The following is a 24108-nucleotide window of genomic DNA, read 5'->3' as shown; positions in this document are numbered from 1 at the left end:
AATGGATACATAAGCTAGCTACAAAAAATAACAGAGGATAACTAGGGAATCATTCTCATACATGTAAGAATAAAAGACCTGATATGTTGTCCCATAACACAACCAATTCCCCTTTTGTGAATCAGTTTAGCTTTTCAGCCTAATTTTAGTGCCCATAACTCACCACATACAGTACCATAGATGATACAATTCTTCAAAACCAGCACAATGTCATTAACTGTTTCCAGATGCAGGTTCAAGAGCTACATTGAATTGCTTTTTAGAATTGATGAACTTCGAGGTTGTTTCACTGTAAATGTAAAAATAAACTCTGAAATTCTGGAGAGACGTAAAATACCAAACAGAAGCCTAATTTCTTAGATTTCCTAATGTACACTTGTGTGGGATGTTTGCAACCATGTCATCAAGACGGGAGTCTGTGCTACCACTGTCCTGTCACTGCCCTGACCACCTGCTCAAAGTCACTAAGAGCCTGATTGTTAGATGGCCCCAGCAGTCCATCTTCTGTAGGCATCAGTGGAAGCAATCAAGAGCCTGACCCAAACTGTCCATCCAGTTAACTCTTCTCCTCCTCTCTTCATAAACAACAGACAAGGCAAGGACTACAGATTAACTCTGATTTTGATTGTACAGAATTAATGCTATTTCTAGTTTAATACATGAACCCCATCACTGATAAGATGTTCAATTCAGAATGAGCATTTTAAATGCCTCTGCTATATCACACTCACTCTGTTCTTTCATTAGCTTCCTCCAGAAGCTCAGGATAAAGTTATATGTTTAGATATATGCTTAATCTATTATACTTTTCTCTCACTCTCAGAACACTCTGTTAATTTATATTGTTAAAAAAAAAATCCTTTTCCCCCTTCTGATATTTGGAGGTTTTTAGTGCTAAGTTTGTACTATAGGGTACACTGAGTACTAGAGAAAACGTTTTTTCATTAATAGCACATTTTGTTGCGATTAGAGAGATAAACCCTATAACCTCTTTGGAGTTGTAAAGATACCATTCTTGTTTAACTACAGGTGTGTTTTGGAGACTGCAAGCGGACGAATTTGGTAGCTGATAGTAGAGATACCATATTTTAGACAACTGGTCCAAAGTTTTTAGCTGTCTCAATTTACTTGCCCAGTCCAAGGTCATATATGTGCACAGTGACTATTTAAATGCACTTGGCTGTGGCCAAATTACATTTCTAAAAATACGGTCAAAGTAACAGTACATGTTCCAAATATAACAAAGGTTAATTGAAATACATTGTCAAGGAGATCCCCTGTAATTTCCCAACTCCACATTTTGTTAAAAAAGCCTAAAGGAAAAATGTAAGTACTTATGAGATGCTACTGTCATTAGTCAGGAAATTACATTCAAATGCTGAAACCCAGTTTCAAACAGTGGAGCAAGACTAGGACAGAAAAATATCCTCACTTCAATTAAACTATCCAAGGTATGATACAATGGATAATATGTCCAGAGTATGATACAATGATAATACAGCACATTACAGCTTTTTAAATACAAATGGAGAGGCTATTTCTCATAAGAAATAATCACTTTTGGTATTTATTAGTAGTGTTCATACTCAAAAGACTCCAAAACAAGCCCCAAATAAGTAAAGTCAAGCTTAAAACTAAATTATTGTCATAAGGCCACAATCTACAATAAAACTTGTATCAGTGATTGTGGGAAAAAAGAACAAAAATCCCCATACATGAAGAAATTACAGCTGTGGTTTGGAATACACACAAAGCAGTTTTCTGCAGCTCAGTGAAAAACAATAACTCTTAAAGAAACAAAGCAGCATAAATAGTGGTGTTCAAGAGGCATAACACCCTACATGTCCTTCATTTGTGTCTCTAGTAAGCAATGACTAATTAGGCATATTAAGTTTGGCATTTTAAAGGGAAATAATTTGGTAATCAGAAAACCCCAGAGTTAACAGCCTTGAAGCTGATAGCATTTCCTTTTAACCATTTCTCTCGAGACCGGAAAAGTTATGAAAATTTTAAAGGAAGGAAAGTTACATTTGTAGTTTACAGAATAGTTTTTCCAAGGAAGACAGATTAGTTTTGCTAACGTTTTTCAACTTGTTTTGTTGATTTTGGTTTTTTTCTCTCTCCTTCCACAGAGAACTTACATCTTCACTTTCCTATTGAGCTCTCGAGTCTTCATTCACCCACACGAGCTCCTGGCTAAAGTGGGACAGATCTGCATTAAACAGAAGCAGCAGCTGGAAACGGGGACTGAGGCAGAAAAGGTAAATGGACCATTATGTCCTTCAGTTAGTTGTGCTACTGTCATTTATTTTCCACTCTCTCCTTCCCATTGTAAAGCTAAATAGACCGATAAAGAATAAAATGAAATTGTAACTGGCATTTGTTCCTGGATGCATTTGCATTTGGGTCTTTTTCCTTGAAGTACCTTTACTTCAGTTGCTAGCCACAAGCATAGGTTATGTACAACCTTACCAGTCAGATGCAATGTCTGCAAACACGACTTTACTCAGGAGCTACAGGTCAGTGCAGCAATGTGTATCTGCCATGAAACCTGCTCAGAAAGTTGGTTTGCACTTTTGAGCTTTCACCAGCTTAGGTTTTTCTTGAATCCCATTTCCCTTTCTTCAAGTCACCCTCACCATCGTAATCAAGTGCTCAGCTGTAGGTTGGGGTATTTTAAGTTGGTGTAACAGTAAATCAGAAAGTTACCTCTCACAAAAATTAAGAGATGCACTATTTAAAAGGGTAACCTGTGCTGACAGGTTTTACTACCATCAATTAAACCAAACTGGCACTTAAATCCTTTTAAGTGTCACGACTTGCAAAGTGTGTATTGGAGGGCTTTTTGACCGAATTGAAGTTACAGAAAGTCCAAGCAGGGAAGCAAATGAGACTAACAAACCCAGGATGGGATCAGCAAGTATTTAAATACCTAAATTGTTCAAATCCTTGATATATTTTGCATCCATTCTTCTCTGATGAGAAGTTACATGCTCACATTCCTAATCTTCAGCATGTTGATAGTTCCATTTTGTTTTCTCCTTGGTGTATTAGCAGTCTGAGTGAGGAGTACAAAAGTAGACTCTCTGATTTGTCAATAGTTTTTGACAGCAATACTGACCCAAGGACTTGTTTCTCCTGGTGTGCAGCTTCTTATTATGTCATAAAATTACTCCACAGGACAAACTGACCATGGTGCAAAATACCTTTCATCTAGGTCAGTCCCCTGATCTACTCTCCAAATAGCTATTTAACTTGTCATGTAGGTGCTGGGGAAAATAAGGGTTCAGGGAAAGAAGATGCAAGAAGCACTGCCTCCAGTTCTGTACACAGAGGTGATAACTGTTCCCACTGCCAAACTTAACTCATGACTGAGCAACCTCAAACTCTGCTCTGTAAATTGTGATGGTTCCTCAGCAACATGTAACTAAACACCAGGAGTAGGAACCTCTAAAAGATGCTGAGACCATCTGAAATATGGAATGAGTAAATCAGAGCTTTAGACATATATAAAGACAGCTGTGAGTAGAAAGTGTCAAAATACATTTGTGAAATAGTTGGATTTAAAGTTAATGGGATATAAGATGACGCTTTTGTGAATGACAGTGCACTTAGGAGATTTTCAAATGAAAGCAGTCTCTGGGGACTAAATCACCTGGTTGTTTAAAGATACAATACTAATTGTAAAGTATTATTAGTCTGGCTTCTTAGCAGATGTGCTAAAAGATCATGGCTTCCTAATAGAAATTAAGTAGCATTACATCCTAACAACAGGATGAAAAGTAGAGCAGCTCATACTCCAAACACCCACACTGTTACACCTTCTGCTGACAATTTGGAAACAGGCCTACAGGAAAACCAACAAGCAGCAGGATGACAATAAAACATTTTTGGGAGGCAGCTTTAATTTACATGTTTTTCTGGTTGCTCTTTCTCCTATGCCCTTGATCCCTTCCTACTCCCTTAACATAAGCCATAATTTTTTCCTGTCTTCTAAACACAAACTTCTTGGAAAACACTACATAAACTTCTGACATCCCTTTCAAATTACTACTTTACTGCCCTCTACTGCAAGCACCTGTATGTTTTACAAAATAGTTTGGCCACTGGCATTTGCAAACATTTGTTTTTCTGTCTGGCAGCAAATAAAAGCTCATTTCACATGCAGCACAGAAACTCTTGACTCAAGATACTGTTAAGTATTCACAGTCATAATCCATTAAGGCATCATCAGTTACCAGAACCTTCTAATTAAGTGGGTGCATAGCAGGAAATAGCTGACAAAAGCAGTTAAAACATCTCTGATCATTTCTGATAGAGTATGCTTAGGCAAATCTGTTAAGACAAGAAGCTGGCCAACTTTTGCCTGGATAGTGTGTGAGCTGCAAAAGTGGCAAGAAACCAGATTTTGAGGTTACACACCACAATACTTATCTTTTTGTTGTTTTTGACATTACTGGCTAGCCAAAGAGTCATATAGAAATACAGCCCAGAGAAAAGTGGATTAAAAAGAAAAACAATCTGGGATGTCTTGGAGCCTGCTTAGAGTCCTTTTGACTACTCATAAATAGAGGGAGAATTTCACAGTTCAAGACATCAATTATAATAAAGAAGTCAGTAGTTAAGCTTGACCATAAAGGAAAAAAATTTAACTCTCCCTAAGTGCATTAGAGATTGGAAAGATTCAACAAGGTTGTCACAGAAGAAAGCACTAGTATAGTATTATTGAATGGAAAAAAGCTGTGAAAACGGTTGTGCATTATTTCTGCAGCTTGAGGATATTTTGTAACTCAAGTTAAAGAAGTAAGAAATAAAAAGTGAAAGTAGAACTTAGTTTCTATTAAGTTTGTCTTGCCTGTCTTGGAATACTTAAGTCCCCTTAAAAATTATAATTTCCCCTGGGTTTTGTTGCCAGTAAGTGCTCCTTTTTAAAACCAAAAATAAAAGAAATACTCATAACCAGGTCATTGTCATTAAACCTTTCCTGCCATTGCCCTCCTTTCTAATTAGGAGTTGTTTCTCATTCATGTCTTGTCTCATGCATAACAGGGTCAGCCCACAGTACTTAGATTAATAGAAGTATTTTTCTCTTCAAAGAAATGTTTATGGGAGAAGTATTCCCATGGACTCCAGAGAACTCCGTCAGGCCTCACAAAGGGAATCTTATGTCTGGAGTAAGGCTACAGAAAAAGTAGGTTGGTAGTTTTATCGCAGCCATGACAGAAAGGAAACTGTGTGCTGGTACCCACAGACCTGCATGATTTCCATCTGGTACCCACAGACCTGTGTGATTTCCATCTAGGTTATCACATGCATCAAGCCTGTCACATTGCTTTGGGTTTCATCAGAGTGCACATGAAACAGAAATCCCGTGTTCTGGTGTACCTGTGTCTCTTAGTGTTGCTCTCAGAAGGTGTACCTTATTTTCATGAGCATTAAAAGCATCTGATAAAACATTAAGCTTTTTTAGACCTGAAGAGCAATATGGTTTGCAGTTTGTCTTGCAACAGATGCCTGGCTTTCTATCATGAAGGAGGCAAACCAAAACAACTCATGAGTGGATCCAAGAGATGGGAAGTCAGTGTTCCTAAGGCACTGTGTTTTAAGCTGTGCAGGGAGTATAAGTTGAGATAATTTGCCCTTAAATACACCAGCATTAGAAAAGCATCAGCTGTGACTGATGTGGTCTCTTCAGCTGCTGGAGTCAGTCCAGATAACCCATAAATTCTTTATGAACTAAGTATTAACATGGAGATGCTTGCCATGGACTAAGGTAGAATTTTGGAACCTTTCTGCCCCCGCCCCCCCTTTTTCAGTTTCAAAAATTAGAAAGAAAGGATAGTCAGGATGATTAATACTGAAAAACAGTTCTGTAGCAGCTTTTGGTAAACAAAAGTGGAGTAGTCATGGCCTGTTAACTTTAATTGAATGGAAGTGCACTGGCTGCCTAATTAATTGTCTATCACCACCTACAGATTATTAATGTCAGGCTCCATGCATTTAATCGCAAATAAGTATAGATTGTCTTTTCCCTAAGGCAGATGATAATGGGAGCTTGGAGGACAGACAACTATAATCTGGAACTCTGTCCCATGCTGCTGAGAAATACCTTAAAGCTGGGCTCCACAGGAGAGGCACTGACAGACACTGCTTTGCAGCAATGCCCACTGCTGGCAAACATAATAGTCATTTTTTCTTTTTGCCCTCCCTGCCCAGCCATTCTGTGCTACTCTCACTAGCAGCATCAATTAAATGCTGTCAGTAAAACCAGCTAGGAAAAGCAGTTTGGAAGTCTTAAAAAAAAAAAACACAACCAAACCAAAAAACAAGGAAATTTCCTCTAGACTTACAAGGAGCCCTGGGTTATTGTCAGATTGAGGATTCAAGGCTGCATGGTTTAACTTCAAAGTTCTTATCAGTCATTGCTAATATTCTCCTTGACATATAATGTTGAGATGTTAAAAAACAAAAGAAAAAAAAAAAACAAAACTTAGTTTAATTGACTTTTGGTTTTGATTAAATAAACTGGGACATACTATGATCAGATGATGTTTTGGCTGGCATTCCTAACAGTATTTGGAAGACATTCTCTATTTGTCTTAAAAGAAAACACACCAGTTTCCTGTTCTGACACTCACATGCTCAGTCACCTTCTGCCACCCCCAAGAGGCTGCTGGGCAGCACAGTGAGGAAAGTGTTGTGCCCAGGAAGAAGGAACTGCTGTCTAGTGGGACTTCTGGCTTACACAAGTAGAGAGGTAAACACAAACCTTCCTTGTTGTCCCCAGTGCTTCACAAGCTGGGTGGGAGGATAAATATAACCTAAATTAAGTTTTGATGCTTCTCATCCATTAAAAGTGTTCTTAGCATTCACACTCCCAGTTTTACAAGAGTTCTCCCTTCCATTTACTGATGGTGCTCTCCACTGCTACAGCAGTGGAGTAATTGGCATCCAATTCAGGTCTAACTGAAGAAAAGCCTTAGAAGATTCACAGGTAACAAAAAAACCTGAAAACATAGCTCTCCCTTTCTGTGGTTGATAGCTTTTTGAGCAAAAGCCAATACTTTTTATTTTCAAAGTCTATTTTGATTTAGGTATCATGGAGAGAACACACACGTCTTTCCCGTCGTTCATTTATTTAATATACAGCTCAGTCTGGACAGTCTGATAAATTCTGTAGAACAAAAACGTCTTTGTGAACGTTTCTCATGGAAGACAGTTGGTAGAGTGCTGTAGTTTGTATGAATTTGAATTCAAACACTAAGGTACTGCTGCCTCAGATGGCCTAAATCGGCTTAAGTCCCACAGACTGCAGTTAAATAAGTCGCTTGAACTATTCTGTCATCTTCCTGGCTTTATACAACTAACCTTGAAATATCTTCAAATATTTTGGTAAGAGACATTACCAAGCTGTAATAAAAAGAGGCTAAATGATACTATTTAGGAATCTAGCTCACAGTTAAATATGTTCTCTTTGTGTTCCCTTCACCTACTATTACTGCAAAGTATTTCCAAGGGTGTCTCTAGATTTCTGTGAACCTTCATCAGCTAATTCCGTCTCCACTCAGAAAGGTCTGTGGTCAGTAATCACCTCATTGTTTCTTTCCAGGCAAAACTAAAATCCTTTGCTGCCAAAATCATTCAGCTGCTGAAGGAATGGACTGAAACTTTCCCCTATGATTTCCAAGATGAAAAATCCATGAAAGAATTGAAGGAGATTGCTCACAGGATCACACAATGTGATGAGGTAGGGATGGGTGAGAAAATAAAAAAGTTAAGTTTAAAGCAGTATTTGCCAACTGTTATATGTGGTTTGTCATATTATATACAATACTGCAGGCAGTATTTTCTGAGTGGACTAAAGCAGCATTTGCTAAGCTGTCAGTGTAACTACAGGACATGGGCTGACTGATGGACTTAATGGTCCATTAGCAGAAACTGTCTATGTCTAATCACCGAGTGTAAGAAGAAGAGACAAAATAGTCATGACAATATGAAAAGTGACTGTGGTGCAGAAGGAGAAAGAACAGTAACTATAATGGCTCAATATAGCCAACTTTAATAATGAATTATGTACCTTCTTTTGTACATTGTTATTACTCTGTATGTCTAAGTTTTCCAGGACACGTGAACTAGTTGTATCAAGTGTACTCTTGGCCAGGCTGAACCTTATTATTATTTAATAGCTCATTCCCGGCTTCTAACAATAATAAGCAATGGGTTTATTGCTATGTTTCAGGTGACATGCACAGTATTTCCATAAACAAGGTTATATTTGAGCTCTGCTAGATACTCAAATCACCAGTCTTAACAGCTTTGAGTTTTTAGCCTGTGAAGAAAACTGGGCCTCACAAAAGACTTTTAAAGCAAATTTGAATAAAACAAGGACTGTTAGTTATCAGGAGGGGGTGGGGAGTGTTTCTTGGGGTTTTTTGTTTGTTTTGGGTTTTTCCAACACTTACAAAGCCTACACTTTTTGCTTATTGAGAAAGTCACTGTAACTACCATTAGAAGGAAAAAATAATCAAGAACTGCAAGAGAATTAATTGTAAAATGCTTGTATTAATGTGAAGGCTTACTTACGTAGAAGCTTCTCATTGTTTTTAAACCCACAACTTCAAGATATTTTTGAGAACAATTAGCAGGAAATGGGAAGACAGTTGTATTATGTGTTCTTGTTGATTCAATACAGAGAAAATGAAGAACAACAGGTTTGACAGCACTGCATGAATCAGGGATAGAACAATACAACTAGGTGTCATCAAGTTATCAAAAGCAAGTATGTCAGCTTTGTTGCATCAGCAAAGCTGTTGACGTGGATGCTACTATGAAAATGTCAGCGCTTTAGTAGGAGGAGAAAAGGAAATAGGATTATAATATTCCTTCTATTCCCTTTGTAGACAAAGAGGTTGGCAGAGATAGTAATGTAAAAGGGGACTTGGCAGAGGTTTTATTTAGTGTCTGTATCTTAGTAGTTAATTTGTCTATTACTTTGAACTAGAAAGAAGTTGTGCCCTTTCTTTCTCTTCCCCTTCTCTCCCACTCTGTTATGTATGAATAACTGGCATTTGAGAAAAACACATCTTCATGGGATGGCTCAGTGCTGTGGTGTCCAAGCCATCTGATGACATCCATTAGTTACAGCATCACCATATTTATCTCCTTAACAAGGCTACCAGTCAAGTTTCATCAGTGATGAGCTCTGCCACATTTGACCCCTAGGAAACATAATTTGACAAAAAGCAGCTTTTGCTCTTAAGTTTTTCTTACCGCATCAGATTACTCCTACTGTACTTCAGTGAGGAATTATGGTAAAGGTTTGGGGGTTTATTTTGTATTTTAAAGCTTTCCAAATCCCCTTAGGATGCTATTCTTCATTTATAAAGTAGAAAATCAACTGAGGACTCCTACAAAGCAGTCAGGTGTTGTCCTAATGATATCAGACAGCACACCAAATAGCTATAGCTATAGCCAGGGTTGCACCCCAAAGGAAGTACAAATGTCTTGTTTGAACTCAAAGAAGGACAAATTATTGTACAGTCATTGGCTTATTTTTCAAAGTTGAAGGAAAATTTAGGGTAAAACTGGTAAGGAAAGGAAAGTGCTAAATATCTGACATTTGTCGAAGTATTACAATGCTGATAAATTCACAGTAGCTTAAGTAAGCTGTAGTTTTCGTGTCACTGAGTTTCTTTGTTCACTTTTAAGTAATATCTGCAATTCTCTCACGTACCTTCAAGTTTAATTTTCTACAATCCATATCCAGAAAGTCTGCTTCCTCCCAGACGTATGGGTAAGTCAGGCATAGCAGCTGAAGTCAAATGATTTGCAATAGAAAGCTCAGCATACCAGAGATCAGAATTAGTGCTTTATTTTAGTTCCCACCACCACTCTCCCTTGGCATTTCGGAACACTTGTAGCACAGAGCAGGAATGGCTTCAGCCAGCTGCTGTTCAGCAGTAATCCAGTTGCCTCAAGATGAGCTACACTGCCTTCAGCTTTGCATTTGATTTCACTTGGGAGTCAGATTATTGGCTTGTAAAGCAACATTCTGACACCATTATTGCTTAATTATAACATGCAACATACAAGTATTTGGTAGTCATCATCTCTCACATCTGCCACATAATTTCAGCCATCACTGCACATTAGTGGCTTCTTTGAATGGTCACAGATTCATTGCAATTCTTTGTAGTGGATCCAGTTGACTGGCAGAAACCATTACAGCAGGTTGTAAACTAAAGGTTAACCTTGTGGGTAACTTCAAGAGAAATAATTTGCATGAAAGGTAAAGAGGGACTGTGTAATAAAAAGGAGAAGGACTATCTGCAGTTGAATTAATTTTCTTAGCAGCAGAAAGAATATGGTTGGAGAATCTGGGTCATTTAAAGCAGAAACGGGAGAGATAGAGGAGTAGGAAAAGGATCAAGTTAGCTCTTTGCAGTTGATCTCATAGAGGAATGCCTGTAGGACACAATCAATGGCGGAAAAAAAAAAAAAATCACCTTGCCTTAGTTGTCAGAACACTGAGCAGATTATGTGTCTTTGGCATTACCAGTACGTATCCTCACAGATCCTGTATTTAAAATCTGCACCTGATGAACAGAAAGGCATCTTAGTTGTCCAAGAACATGACGTATATTGTGCTCTTAACTACATCTTTGATGCTATAATTGTTCAGAGCCAAGCCGGGGTATTTTAGGGGTATATTCCTGGTCATAATGTGAGTTCCCTGAATTCTGCCTGGGCTAGATAGACTGGATTCATTAATATGTCTGAATGAGAAAGAGCTTTTTGGCACTTGGTACACAGAGGTTCCAAGAAGCCTTATGCAAGCAACTCAACCTTCCACTATACCCAGCCTTCAGCTGTTTACAGATGCCTTTGAAATGGGGTACTAGGGAAGGGAGCAGACCAGCCAAGCAAGTGAAACAGAGCTGGGAAGGCAGGCAGGCATAACAGTGTTGTTACAGAGCTGCGTGGGCATTTAGGACAAGTTCATTTGTCACAGAATGATCAGCTCGGAGAAGATGAAAGAAAATGGATAATAGACATTTCTTTTTCCCAGTCAGAAATTCTCTAGTGATCTGTATCTGCAATAGATAAAGGTTTTTAGCAGTCGTTGTTTCTGCCTTTTGCTTAGGAAAATGGGACAGTGAAGAAGATCATTAGCCAGATGACACAGAATCTCCTGATGGCCCTCTCTGCACGGAGCCAATACCAGGAAATCAGAGAGAAATTCCGGCAACCCGTTACTGACAAAGGCACCATCCTCAAAACCAAGCCACAGTCAACTCAAAAGGACATCCTGAGTGTGTGCTGTGACCCTCTCATCTTGGCACAGCAGCTGACCTACATTGAACTGGTGAGACACTAATTGGCGTGAATTACTTTGTTTTCTGTTTACTAAATATTATTACACTCATCAATATGAATTTTGCTATGGCTTCACTGAAAGCCTCCAGTGTTTCAATCAAAACATACCAAGTCAGATAATGAACAAGACCTATTAGGTACAACTATAAAAACACCTCAAACATCTACACTGTAGGAAGATAAAAGTTACCAAAATGTTCTCCTAACTTTGACTTTATTGATTTTTTTTTTTTTTTTACTGAACTCCCTATTTGTCTGTACAGTAACAATCTCTCATCTCTCCAAACATAGGAAAGGGTGAGCAACATTTACCCAGAGGATCTGATGCAGATTGTGAGCCACATGGACTCCCTGGATAATCACAAGGTATAAAAAAAGACTATAGAGGGGAAAAAGAAACAAAAAATAACCAGAGTCAAGAGCCTCCATAATATATATGGAGTGTTTACATATGGAGTATACCCTGTGCAAGAAAGACTGACATTTTCTAAGCTTCTTTAAGCTTATGCCTTAAAAAATACCCAACGAGATTTTATCAAGACACAAAAAGGAAGTTTATCCTTTGGTATGTTGGCTTGATGATGATACAGGATAGATTTAACACATGGCCTGTTCTCTTGCAGTGCCGAGGTGATGTGACCAAAACCTATAACTTGGAGGCCTATGACAATTGGTTCAATTGTCTCAGCATGCTGGTGGCTACAGAGATTTGTCGGGTAGGTATTCATAGAAAACAAGATAAGCAAAGGGATCCTGGCCCTAAGGACAAAAGGCAGGCAGTGGTCTAATAGAGATTTAAACATTAGCAGGGCAATTAAAGATAATGGCATTATTCAAGCATTAAATTATTCGCATGCTTATATGATTAAGAGTTCAAGGCTATGTTTGGCTTTGCATATATTCTCTAGTTTTGTGCAGCTTCCATAGTAGCATTAGTCATGCAGTGAAATAGAACTTGTGTGGACTGAGTTAGGAGCTATTTTGGATTTTTTTTTTTTTTAATAAATCCAAAGATTCTTAAAAATACTCATATTTAAATGCAGTTTTACCAATAAACAGCTATCCTTCCACTGCATTTAGATATCATTAGCACTGTTACGTATTCACTTTTTAATTTATATTCATTCATTATATTAATGCAATATTCATAGTAGGAAAAAAAAAAAATAAAAATCGAGAATAAGCTTTTTTAAAACCTAGAAAGAAAGTGGACTACTGGAAAGGTTAAAAAAAAAAAAGGGGGGGGAGAATAACCTTATTAGAGGTTAAAGTAACTTCTGTCATGTAATAAACAAAGACATGGAAAGTGTACTGCCCCAGAAATCCCCTTTCTTTTTTCTTTGCGTGTGTGTTCTCTTTTTAGATTCCTGTTAATGTGTACCAGTTCTAGCAAATGGGAATTTTTTTCTAGGGAATTAATTTTGCTTTGCCATTTTTAAAAGAATTTGCAAAACAGGTGTTCAGCATCACTTGCTTGATCCTATGCACATTTGCATGCGTGGGAATCTGTATATTTGATCATCATTACTACCTGCTCTCAAGAGCTCATTTAGGAGTACATGCAGCAAAATGAGAAAAGCAGAATGTGTCAATTGTTTTCTCTCACATTTACGTTACGTGCCCCTGATCTTAAGTCTGTCCAATGCTTTCCTCACTTCTTGAGAGGTTGAAATGTTTTGCATATATTCTTTCTGATAGGAGCGTCACGTTATCTTCCTTTTCCAGTCACAGGAAATTGCTGAAAGTCCCCAGCTTGTTTATGCAAGATTCCCTAAGACATTGACCTTTATGTATAAACAAAAATTTACACTCCCCCACAACTACACAATTAATTGGTAGTAGCCCCAAATATTTCTGCTGTTCCATTAAAAATTAAAATCTTAACAAAATACTCTCAGGCCTAGATTATCATAAAATTTAGCTGGACAAAGTCTTGAAAAGTCTATTCAGTCAACCTGTTACAATGCCTTTGGCTGAACATCCTGTCCAAAATTCAGACCCTCTTAACAGATCTTGGTTTTTTTTCCAGATTGTAAAGAAAAAGCAGCGCACAAGAATGGTGGAGTTTTTCATTGATGTGGCAAGAGAATGCTTCAACATTGGAAACTTCAACTCGATGATGGCTATTATCTGTGAGTCTTTTTAACACAGATGGCAAGGGGCACTCTATTTTACAACCTGACTGGCAAGGCTTTGCTCACACTTGCCCTAAATTGGCTGCCCACATTAGCATGCACACTTCTATAGGGGCAGTGTCTGCCATTGACAGATTAGTGTGTAGGTGGGCGAGTTTTAGCTACAACTTCTGGTTGTCAAGCTGAAATGCCTTCCAGAATGTGTAGTGCTGATACATAAACACAGTTATATTAGCCCTATTTTTTTTTGAACTCAGTTGTTTCTCTTTCTCCTCTCTCTGTGCATTCAGCTGGCATGAACTTGAGTCCTGTGGCGCGGTTAAAGAAAACTTGGTCCAAGGTCAAAACAGCCAAATTTGATGTTTTAGAGGTATGTATAAAGTTTTGACTTTTATATATAAATCTACCAAATAGTTTCATCCAAACCTCTGCTAATTACTACAGAGATCACAGAGACACCTATCAATGGTCACTACCACATAAACGTTAGGAAGAGCATTTCCTGAATTTCAGAAACTCTCTACTTGTCTGCAAAGAAAAGTGGATGCAAGTTTTCTTCAGGTTATTTTTTCCTAGCATATTTTTGCCCATTTAACTTCAAGGTAGTTTCCACTCAAGTAAATGCTGCCTTAAAAGTAATTAGAGTACTCCACCTAGTGGCGATCTGCATGGAAACAAAACCTAACTGAAACGGTCATCAAAAAGAGAGGTGTCTGCAAATGAGAATATTGGGTTTTCCCCCAGATAGTCATCTATGATTTCCTTTCAGTCTGCTTTGCTTCAACGGTTAATGGAATGGATGTAAAGTCAGCACAGAATCCTCCTTTCAAACAAGACAGATGTTAGAAAAACCTGCATCCAAATCTGATTATTATGAAGATGCTCTATCTTGAAAGTTTAAAAAGGGACCAAACAAATTTATAAAGAATGAACTCTGATGGTTAGATCGAAGTTTCTTATTTGTAGGAAACAGGTATTACTTGACTGTCTTTTTCCCCCTGTATGAAAACAGCATCACATGGATCCATCCAGCAACTTCTGTAATTACCGCACAGCCCTGCAAGGAGCAGCGCAGCGATCTCAGACTGCCAACAGCAACCGAGAGAAAATAGTCATCCCAGTTTTCAACCTGTTTATTAAAGATATCTACTTTCTACACAAAATACACACGAACCGCTTGCCCAATGGGCAGATAAATTTCAAGGTAGGACTTTGCTGTTGTAGAAACTGTAATGCTTGTTAAACATTGTCCATTGCAAATATTTGCCAGTTTTGAACTCCTAGCTCATTATATTCCCAATTCCTTCAGCTTTGCTGTGATCTAGACAAAGTGGTATCGTTATCTAGGGGAAATGATTTGAATCACATTTCTGTGAAATCCAGTGGTTGCTTTTCTGTGGCAGCACAGCAAGCCATCACATCAGATCAAATTCTAATGGGTAACTTCACCCTAAATCATCAGTGTGAGCTCACTGAACCTCATCCATTTAGCTTGTTATAAATGCTCCACACAACCAGCAAATTGTATTTATCAGGTCTTCAAGGGAGGTTCTACAGGTTCTGGATTCTCTCTCCCCAGTTAATAAACATGCATGTCTAAAAACCACAGACTGTCAAAAATATTTTTGACAAAAATTTTTTGTCATTACTAAGGCTGGGTAAGGGGGCACACAGAATATACAGGATTATGGATTTCTTAAAATCCTAGGAAGGAAAGGATATCTAAAGTTTCTGTATGTTATTTTGATTATTTCCTAAAGTGAAAGAGTGCTTTATGAAAAAATTAGGTATGTCACACTTCATTTAAATTGAAGTTTGGAAGTGTAAAAAGTAAAATAAATAAAAACAAGCATTTACTGTCCAGTTCCAGTCACAAGCTAATTTAGACATATGGCACAGAAAATAGGCCAAGGCACTATTATATATGAAGAAAAGGTTGATGATGAAAAGAATTCAAGGCAAAAGACTGGACAGCAGAGATACACTGTTCTAAACTTGAGAGACTAAGTAACAGCTGATGAGGAATTAGGAGCAAGAGGGCGAGATGAAGGGTTCAGTAAGAAGAAAGTATAACAATGAAGTCTGAGTAAGGGACAATAAGAAGCAGCATGAACAAGAACAAAACTGAGATCTTCTGAAATTGAAACAAAAGAACTAATATTTGAAAAGATATTATTTTAATAATCCTCTTTTAATTAATTCATGCAGAAGTTCTGGGAAATTTCAAGACAGATTCATGATTTCCTGACATGGAAGCAGGTTGAGTGTCCTTTTGAAAAGGACAAGAAGATCCAGAGCTATCTACTCACAGCACCCATTTATAGTGAAGAAGGTACAATCCTTTACTGAACATTATAATGAATCTTCCTACTTGTTGAAATGCAGACAGAATATGCAGCTAAAAATATTAATGTGCAAAAATGTATTTGATAGCATGATTAGCATTTCCATATTGGTTTCTGATGAGAATAAATTTCATTATCAAGTCTGTTAAGTTAAACCTGCTATATAACCTTTAGACTTTTTTTTTCAGTTAGAGAACCCACATATCTGATTTTTCTTATTTTATTTACTAGCTCTGTTCATTGCATCCTTTGAAAGTGAAGGTCCAGAAAACCACATGGAAAAAGACAGCTGGAAAACACTCAGGTATGAAGCTTCCTCAGAACATAAGTCTTTTTGGAAACACACACAGACATGTCATCATCAGCTTCTTCTGTCCTATTTGCATACCCAGCTTAAAACCAAAATAAAATTGTTTTCCTTTCAAAATTCAAATCTGAAAAAGTTCAGTGAGGCTTAGATTTTGATACAGCTTTTTCAGCCAGATCTGTTGATGCTGCAAGATCACTGCTGGGACTGTGAAAGAGAATATGATTTATTTTGGCTATCAAATACAGTAAAATAATCTACATTTTTAGTAGCGTTCAGATACACTTTTCTCGGGGAAACAAACGTATAGAGATACTAAGAAGGTGCTCCCCTCATAGCTATGCACTTACAAATCTTATAAAAGGATGAAAATTTCTAAAAATAATCCAGTTGTCAGCCTTCTCTAAGGGATAAAGTCACAATGACTCCTCATCCTTGTGAGAATGGGAAGCACCATTTCCATGTACTTGATGAGATCAATTAATTAAATTTCATCCTATATTGAGGCCAAGGCAGAGAGATTCAGACCTTCATAAATCATGTTAAGATTTAACATATCTGTACCAGATAAAGAATGAACAGAGGTCTGTATGCCCCGAGCTGCAGTTGAGCTTCATTATGACTATATTGTCTTAGATGAGACATTATTTCTTATTGATCCCAATGTTTCCATGTAAGCTTTTTACTTATGACACCAGTGCAATGTACCTCCCATGAAATCCAACACTGTTCAGCATGCAGCAGTTTAGGATGACAGAGGAACACGTTATATGCCTGAGTGAATCCTAAGGCCCCGAGGTAATGTTATGCAAGTTAAAGTTTCATTTCATTTAACATCAGCATCCTTATTGGAATTCATAGATGTATTCAAGTTTCTAGCAGTTGAAAATCTATCCCTTGAAGAAAAGCTAATGATGCAAGATAGATCTATTGCAGATCTGAAAAACTTTTCTATCACAACAAAAATATAATTTTACTTTTTTTGTTACTTTGTCTTTTAGGACAACTCTGCTTAATAGAGCCTGAGATTTTTGGATCTGACTTGCAGACTTTGAAGCACATCTAATGAACATGTTTTTACAACATGAATGAAAGACTTGGACTGTGCTAAGAAAGACCTCACTGGATGAGGTCTGTTTTGTATATACAGTAACTTTTATGAAATAAAATGTGGTAAATATTTCACATGTCAACCTTAAGGCACTTACTGAAGGGTTTTGGTTTTTTATTTTAAATATAAGGGCAGGGCCCTGTTCTCAGAGATGAAATGTATCATGGGAGATGGTATCCCTGGGGAGATCTTATTCTATCAGCATCCAAATTTTTATTTTTTATTACTTCCACCAAAATAAGTAAAAATTAAAACACACATCCAACTGAAGCCAGTGTTCAGGTTAAATACTCCATTGGACCAGTATCCTACAGAACACTCAACACATCTCTAGCTTTGAAATGAAGGCTCTCCTTCAAATTAGCAGAACTGTTCACAGGTGTTAGTAAGTGTCTGTAGAGTCAAGGCCTTTGACATCTGCAGTAAGCATGTTCCTCTCCTACATCAGAAAATAGTGCCTTACAAGGTACTGATCTCGTTTAGTGTACCTTATTACGCTGGACTGGAAGTAAAGGAAATAAAAATATGGATGTCTCGAAACCAGCTACAATGTACTTTTTAAATAAAATGGAGAATTATGGCACATGAAGTAGAGTATACCTGCCTGTAACACTGATGGTGCAGCAAACCTATTTTTGTTACGTGATTTAAAGAGATAAGACAGGATAACTGCTGGGGTATGTGCGTTTGTGTGTGAGTATGTGTGCGTGCACATGTGATGATGCACACATGTCTAAGTTTTAATACTTCTGGGAACTATCCTTTAAATTCTGGCTGTCAGAGTAGTTTGTGTTTTCCTTTTGAAAAATCAGGGATTTTTTTGTTTGTTTGTTTGAAGAGAAGGATGTCTAACTTAGATTATCTCTGCAAAACAGGCCTAGTACTTTGTTTTAAAAAGAGTTTTTGGAAAATAAAAAAATCATCATGGGCTAGGGAAAGGGAATAAACTCAGATGTCCAATTTGAAGTTAAGGCTAAAGTTTCCAAAGAAGCTTAAGAGTTCTTCACCACTGAATTGGTCATTTAATTCCCTTGGTTCCTTTGAAAAGTCTAGTCTGCACTTACAGACAATTAAAATAGAGACCAGTTTAGGATGTAAGATTTTTCTAGTCTTTTGCAAGGCATGTCTGGGCCAGAACCCATTGAAATTTAAGGGCAAACACCATAAGAAATTAATCAAACCTTTGAACCCAGGTCAGTACCAAAATTAGAGGTGATCTGCAAACCCATTTCTAGTTGCTCCTTTTAGTCTTGAGTTTACACCTAATTCAGCTATTCAAATTAGTACCTGAAGAGCTTATGTTAAGATTCAAGGTATTCATTTCCAGGAAAGAAAATACATAGTTCAGAACTTATTTTCTCATCTGATCTCTGAATTAAGAAAAAAAATAAGCTCAGATTAAAACTATTTTGTCTAATGAACAAATTATTACTCACAAATACCTACTTGTCCCTTCCAGTAATTGTTCTCTTAAGGCTTGAGGGCAGAATGTAAGATAATGACTTGAGCCAGATGATTAGATTGAGGGTTTTAATTGGGTTTTTGTTTGTTTGTTGTTTTCTTTTTGGTTGGATTTTTTTTTTAACCAACAAAAAAAACAAGTCCCTCTAGAGTTGACAGTGGTTACAGCCTCCCTCACAGAGCATTGCAGAAGACCTCTGCAAGGACTTCTTTAAAAATGACCAGCTCTAGGTAGACAGTGTTTATCTTATTCTGCCTTCTGTTGAAGAAGGGGCAAGACTTGCTGGACTGGGGGTCTGGTTTATTCCAGTTCAGTAGACTCTTCCTGCTTGAGTGCCTACAACCAAGAGCAGTGCCACTGTTTCATGTAGCATCTGCAATCGCTTAGTAGAAATTTGCTGTATTGGCCCTGTAGTACGGTGAATAATTAAGAAGAGCTTTCCCTCTTTCACTTCCCCCTTGGCAAATACTTAAAATTAGGAGAGTAAGTCGAGGTAAGGAAGGGAGACAAATCAACATTTTGCTATTCCCATAGCATTGACATCAAAGAGAAACAAAAGCAAGTTATACCATGAGGAAGGTAGAAGTAGAATACTAACTGTTAACAAGAACAGCCCAGGAAAGGGGAAGGAATAATTCTTATGACCTGCTGCTATTTTTCCTGTGCTGAAGTACTGACCTCTTCAGCCCTGGATTACAGTAAGAATATTTATACTGTATTATTACAGTGTTTTGCACTTTCAGAGATGTTCTAGCTAGTAACATTGTCAGACACTATATGAGGGATTGTATATCAGCTTTGTTTATGTAATTGAAGTTTAAAAGGGATGCTTAAAATTTAAGAAAAAAATATATATTTGAAATGCAATTTTAGAACACTTTCTGTAAATGTATAAAAGAGCTTTCACATGAATGTGCACTTCACCGGTCAATCAGTCCAAGTATATACTTGAAAACCATGCAGTATCTACATTGGCTCCTTTTTATTTCTCCTCCTCAGTTTGATACATTCCTTAAATACCGTGTTTTGCTATTCTGAGCTGAAATGCTAAATATAAAGCTGTACCATAAAGCAGGATATTCTGTGTTTGACTGGATGTGCTTGCATTAATAAAAAAAGAAACTTGCTTCAACCAGGATTAACTTTTTCCATAGTTATTTTTCACTGGCAAAGTTATCAAACCACAACCAAGCAGCTGAATGAGGTGAACCAAGTGTGAGAAGGAAATACAGTCATAATGAACCAACTGGTTACTTTCTGACTTACAAAACTATACTATGAAATATTTAAATATCTTCCCACAAAGGCAAGAGTAACACTAAGCCAACAATATGCTGCCACTTATAATGTTCTCTCTGTAACAAGATTTTTATGGCTTTGATACAGTGTCTCTGCTACAGAATATTTTCATTCTCTCCATGAAAGTGATTAACAGTTCCACTGTGTAAAAACATTGTGTCCTAAGAGTTGCATTTCTTTTTTTTTTTTCCTCCGATGTATTTATCCTTTCAACCGGAAAGCACAGAACCGTTTGGTGGCTGCAGCACACTGCAGGGTTTCCTGTGGCAAGGATCCGTTGACATTTCACCACCCCCAGACCTTTGGTTGCAACCACTATCCTTTTTCATGCCCTACTTTACAGAAGCAAAGCCACTTCTCCAAGGTCACCCAGAGACAAGCACAGAGCTGTGAGGAGAATCCAGCTTTTCTAACACACTGCTCCAGAGTGACCCACACTCCCTCCTTTCTCGGGGATATAAGCCTTCAAAAAAAATTAGATCTTGCAAGTGCAGGAGCTCTGGAGGTCCTGTAAGAATTTTTAATCTGTTGAAAACTCCCCAGGGGAATTATTTTGGTAAGCAGACATCCACGACAGACTTGCAGAGTTGAACAGTACAACGCTGGGTCATCATAGCTCATTAGGAAAGATAATGATGTTTACCAGCATTAAGAGGATCAAGCAGATAAGCATCTTCCTGATGGCCGGTTCACACTTATAATTAATATGAACATTATATCCTTGAAAACTCACTTCCAATTATGTCCCATCCAGTCATTAGGATAAATTAGCTATTTACACAGGCCTAAGAACAAGCAATAAAATTGCTTTCCAGGCACTTTACTGCCATTAGAGCACAACACACTGTGACAAGTAGTAGCTCAATGCCAGTAAGATATCCTTAGTTACTTTAGCACCAATTTGATTTATCAAGTTAATAGTTCCCAAGAAACAGCTTTCTTTTAGCAAATAACTCATAGAGCAAAATTCAGCTGAGTAGTCAGCTGACAACTGATATTAGTACATCTTTTGGAGAGAAATCAGTAATTCTGAGGATGTGCTGACAGATCTCTTCTCCTCAGTCTTCAATGTATATAGTTTTATCAGGGCAGCCTCAGCTTCCCAACTAACCCGAAAATCCTACAAACAGTATATGGAAGCACATTTTTGACCTGGTTGTCTGCAGCAATTAAATAGGGTTGTGTGGACAGCATGATAGTTAAAAAAAAATAATAAAAAAAAAATCAAATTGAAGAAAGAATTAATCTGAAACTGTTAATGCATGTTATCAAGGAAGTTTCCAGACCAGTGAGCATGCAAATACTAACAATAGTTGCTTTCAAATGCTTCCTTCCATGGTTGCCCCTGGAATGGCAGGGATAGCTGGGTATGTTTTGAAGTTCCAGCCCATCTCTGTGGGTCCTCATAGAGGTCCCTAACAGTGCAGAGGTTTGCTGTCCTTCACTGCTCCCCAAGGTGGTCCTTGGGGTTTGGAAGAGAAAATCCAAATTTGGGGGTATAGTTCTGCAGTAATTTGGAGGTACAATCTAAATTGTAACCATTTCTCTAACATTATAACAATAAAGAATTGAAATGTTTTTAGCATTTCCCATGTTGTAAGCAATTTTTGACATCAGCATTTTTGTGGTTTCTTGATACCACATTCAGCTTTTACATAGAAAATCGATGCAGTTGATTGCTGTAAAACATCTTAGGGATATCGGTTTATTTTCATAATGAAATATTAAAAAGCAATCAAGTTCTATGTCAAGCAGGGAATGCTGATCCAGTCTGAGACAGATATTCTGCCCCTTTACTTAAGGGGTGTGATGAGGAAGCCACCAATTCAAGCCACCAGGAAATGCAACTTAAATTTAGAATTACCAAGCCAATAAATATACTGTTTCTAATCTACTAGGATGCATACTTTACAGTATTGATTATTTAGGCTTCTGACAACTAGTAATAAAAAGAACTTATATTTTGAAGTTCTGTAAGAAACAGTGTTTGGCAAAACCAATATACAGTTACTTGAAACTATTAGCAGCACCTACCAGGAGGAGAACCAGAACCAACCACACACACACAAACACAAACAAAGCAGCCAAAACCCAGATCTGTTGCCACACAGAGGATTCCTGTTAACAACCTGACCTCAGCACTAAGCGTGGAGACCATATTACAGGATTGAAAGAAAGCTGAAAGTGAACACAAACCAAAGCACTAGTTTTGAACATTTCCACCTAATTCAAGACAGGAAAGAAGAAACTTGAAATTCAGCGGAAATTCACTTCCAATATTTTTAATCTTCTCTCATGTCTTCAGATTAAGCAGGTATCTTAATCTTAAAAGTAATATACTTCTGTTTGGAGGCAGAAGTCAAATGAGTTATAGCAGAATCTCCTTACACAGAAAACTACTTAGTATCTTTTTAATCCCTGTCACATGAGCACACTAAGACCTCTTCTGATTCTGGGGCATATTAAATTCAAGGCATCTTGCTATCCATCAGTGTCAACACTGAATGTTTCCTTTTAAATATTTACATAATTTCCAGTTGTTTACATTCAATTCAAAGAATATATTGCTAACAACACTGCACCTCCACAAATATCTATTAAAATTGCGAAGTGAAGTACAACTTACAGCCACAGCAACAGAGCACTGGGGGACTCAGCAAACACAGTTTTAAGTGATGTAGTTGACTGAAGTCTTGAACACTTATGGCACTACCAGAATTTAATGAAACACTGAACTATTCATGTCTTTAGACATAATAGCTCAGTGCTGAAGAACTGATCTCAGTTTGAAAAAAAAAAATCACTCCTAAAATGCTTCAAAAACATAAAATCCAAGCAAATAATGAATAAATTCATAGGTCCAAGCCAATCAATTTTTCTCATATGCCAGTTATCTCACTTCTTAAAATTTTCACAGTACCCAAGTATTCCAAGAAGAATTTCACAAGAACCCAGTACCCAAAAGATTTTTAAAAACCACAAAAGACAAACACAAAAACCCCCAACATCTGCTCTATGTGGACTGCATTTACAGGCCAGGACAGCACTCCAGCTGGTCCCCAGGAACTGCATGGCCCAGAAAAGCATGTGACTCTCACAACCGAGAGTAACCCAAGCATTGATCTGTCTCTGAGTTCTCTCCAAAGTGTACCTGAGCACCAAGCAATCTCAAAGGTTTTTATTTTCTCTTCAAACCATTCCTTTAACATGATCATTTTCCCCATGGACTGTAATGCAAACAGCAAGAAGCCACTTAAGCTTGCATAAGGCTGCAGGAAATCTGTGCAAGAGCTCAGGCTCTCACAGGGCCAAAGCTGCTGCTGTGCCTGTTATCTCATGTTTCCACAGCTCTGCTCAGCTTCACCTCCTGCCTCCTCCACACTCATCACGCTGTGCAAATGCTCCCCACTGCTTCTCAGAGGAGCAGCTCCCCATTTGTTTCACAGCTGTGACTCTTCTTGCTGGGCTCACTTGCCACCACCTTCAGCAGGAGCCAGTCAAGTCATACACCATATCTGGGAAGGCTCATTGATAGCCTCTGCATTAAAGTTTATTTCACTCTAGAGATATATTCTTTTTTTAAAACAGCACTTGTACCTGACATCTGAGAACACTTCAGTACTGGCAAAGAGCATATGCTCCCCTCATGGACATGCAAATGGCAAAGGAACTGCAAAAAGCCAGTCAAACAAAAAAACCCAAGCAAAAGCCAGCACTAACACTGACATGGCAAATGGCAGGAATGAGTTAATATCCACTTTCATATGCAATTCAAGTACAAATGCAAAGCATTCTACCTATGAAAGAAAATTGTAAAGGCCTTTGCTAAGTTAACTTGCATCAGCAAAGAGTTTTTACACCATTTGTAATGAAAGATGAGAGGACATGCGTCGAGAGACCTAAGTCACGCGTGATATACAAGTCCTACAGCTACAAGGCAAACTTGAAACTGTTGAAGCTGAAAATGCTCCTGAAAATCTCACCACACCACATACAAACTTACAGCAGCTCAAATAAACCACTTAAATGACCACAAACTTCAAGTTTAGAGAGACTTCTTTACCTTATCCTGG

The 24108-nt window shown here is 37.7% G+C and overlaps 1 protein-coding gene across 3 annotated transcripts in view; it reads left to right on the top strand.

Annotated features, from left to right (window-relative positions):
- RASGEF1A (RasGEF domain family member 1A) overlaps positions 1-19874 on the top strand; it is a 158917-nt gene extending 139043 nt beyond the window's left edge. For 2 of the 3 annotated variants that reach the window (XM_032695038.1, XM_032695036.1), the window contains exons 3-13: positions 2133-2261; positions 7610-7747; positions 11144-11365; positions 11668-11742; positions 12000-12092; positions 13406-13508; positions 13802-13881; positions 14524-14715; positions 15720-15843; positions 16088-16160; positions 17165-19559. In XM_032695038.1, the coding sequence (XP_032550929.1) occupies positions 2133-2261; positions 7610-7747; positions 11144-11365; positions 11668-11742; positions 12000-12092; positions 13406-13508; positions 13802-13881; positions 14524-14715; positions 15720-15843; positions 16088-16160; positions 17165-17189 (1254 nt within the window). In that variant the 3' untranslated portion in view covers positions 17190-19559. Of the gene's footprint in view, positions 1-2132; positions 2262-7609; positions 7748-11143; positions 11366-11667; positions 11743-11999; positions 12093-13405; positions 13509-13801; positions 13882-14523; positions 14716-15719; positions 15844-16087; positions 16161-17164 lie in introns of all 3 variants that reach the window. The other variant, XM_032695035.1, reaches the window with a different exon arrangement.
- Positions 19875-24108: the final 4234 nt, after the last annotated feature.

This window comes from Chiroxiphia lanceolata, chromosome 8, assembly GCF_009829145.1.
Source record: "Chiroxiphia lanceolata isolate bChiLan1 chromosome 8, bChiLan1.pri, whole genome shotgun sequence".
Taxonomy (NCBI): Eukaryota; Metazoa; Chordata; class Aves; order Passeriformes; family Pipridae; genus Chiroxiphia; species Chiroxiphia lanceolata.
Note: the sequence above shows the minus strand (reverse complement) of the source record. Positions and strands in the feature narration are given on the sequence as shown.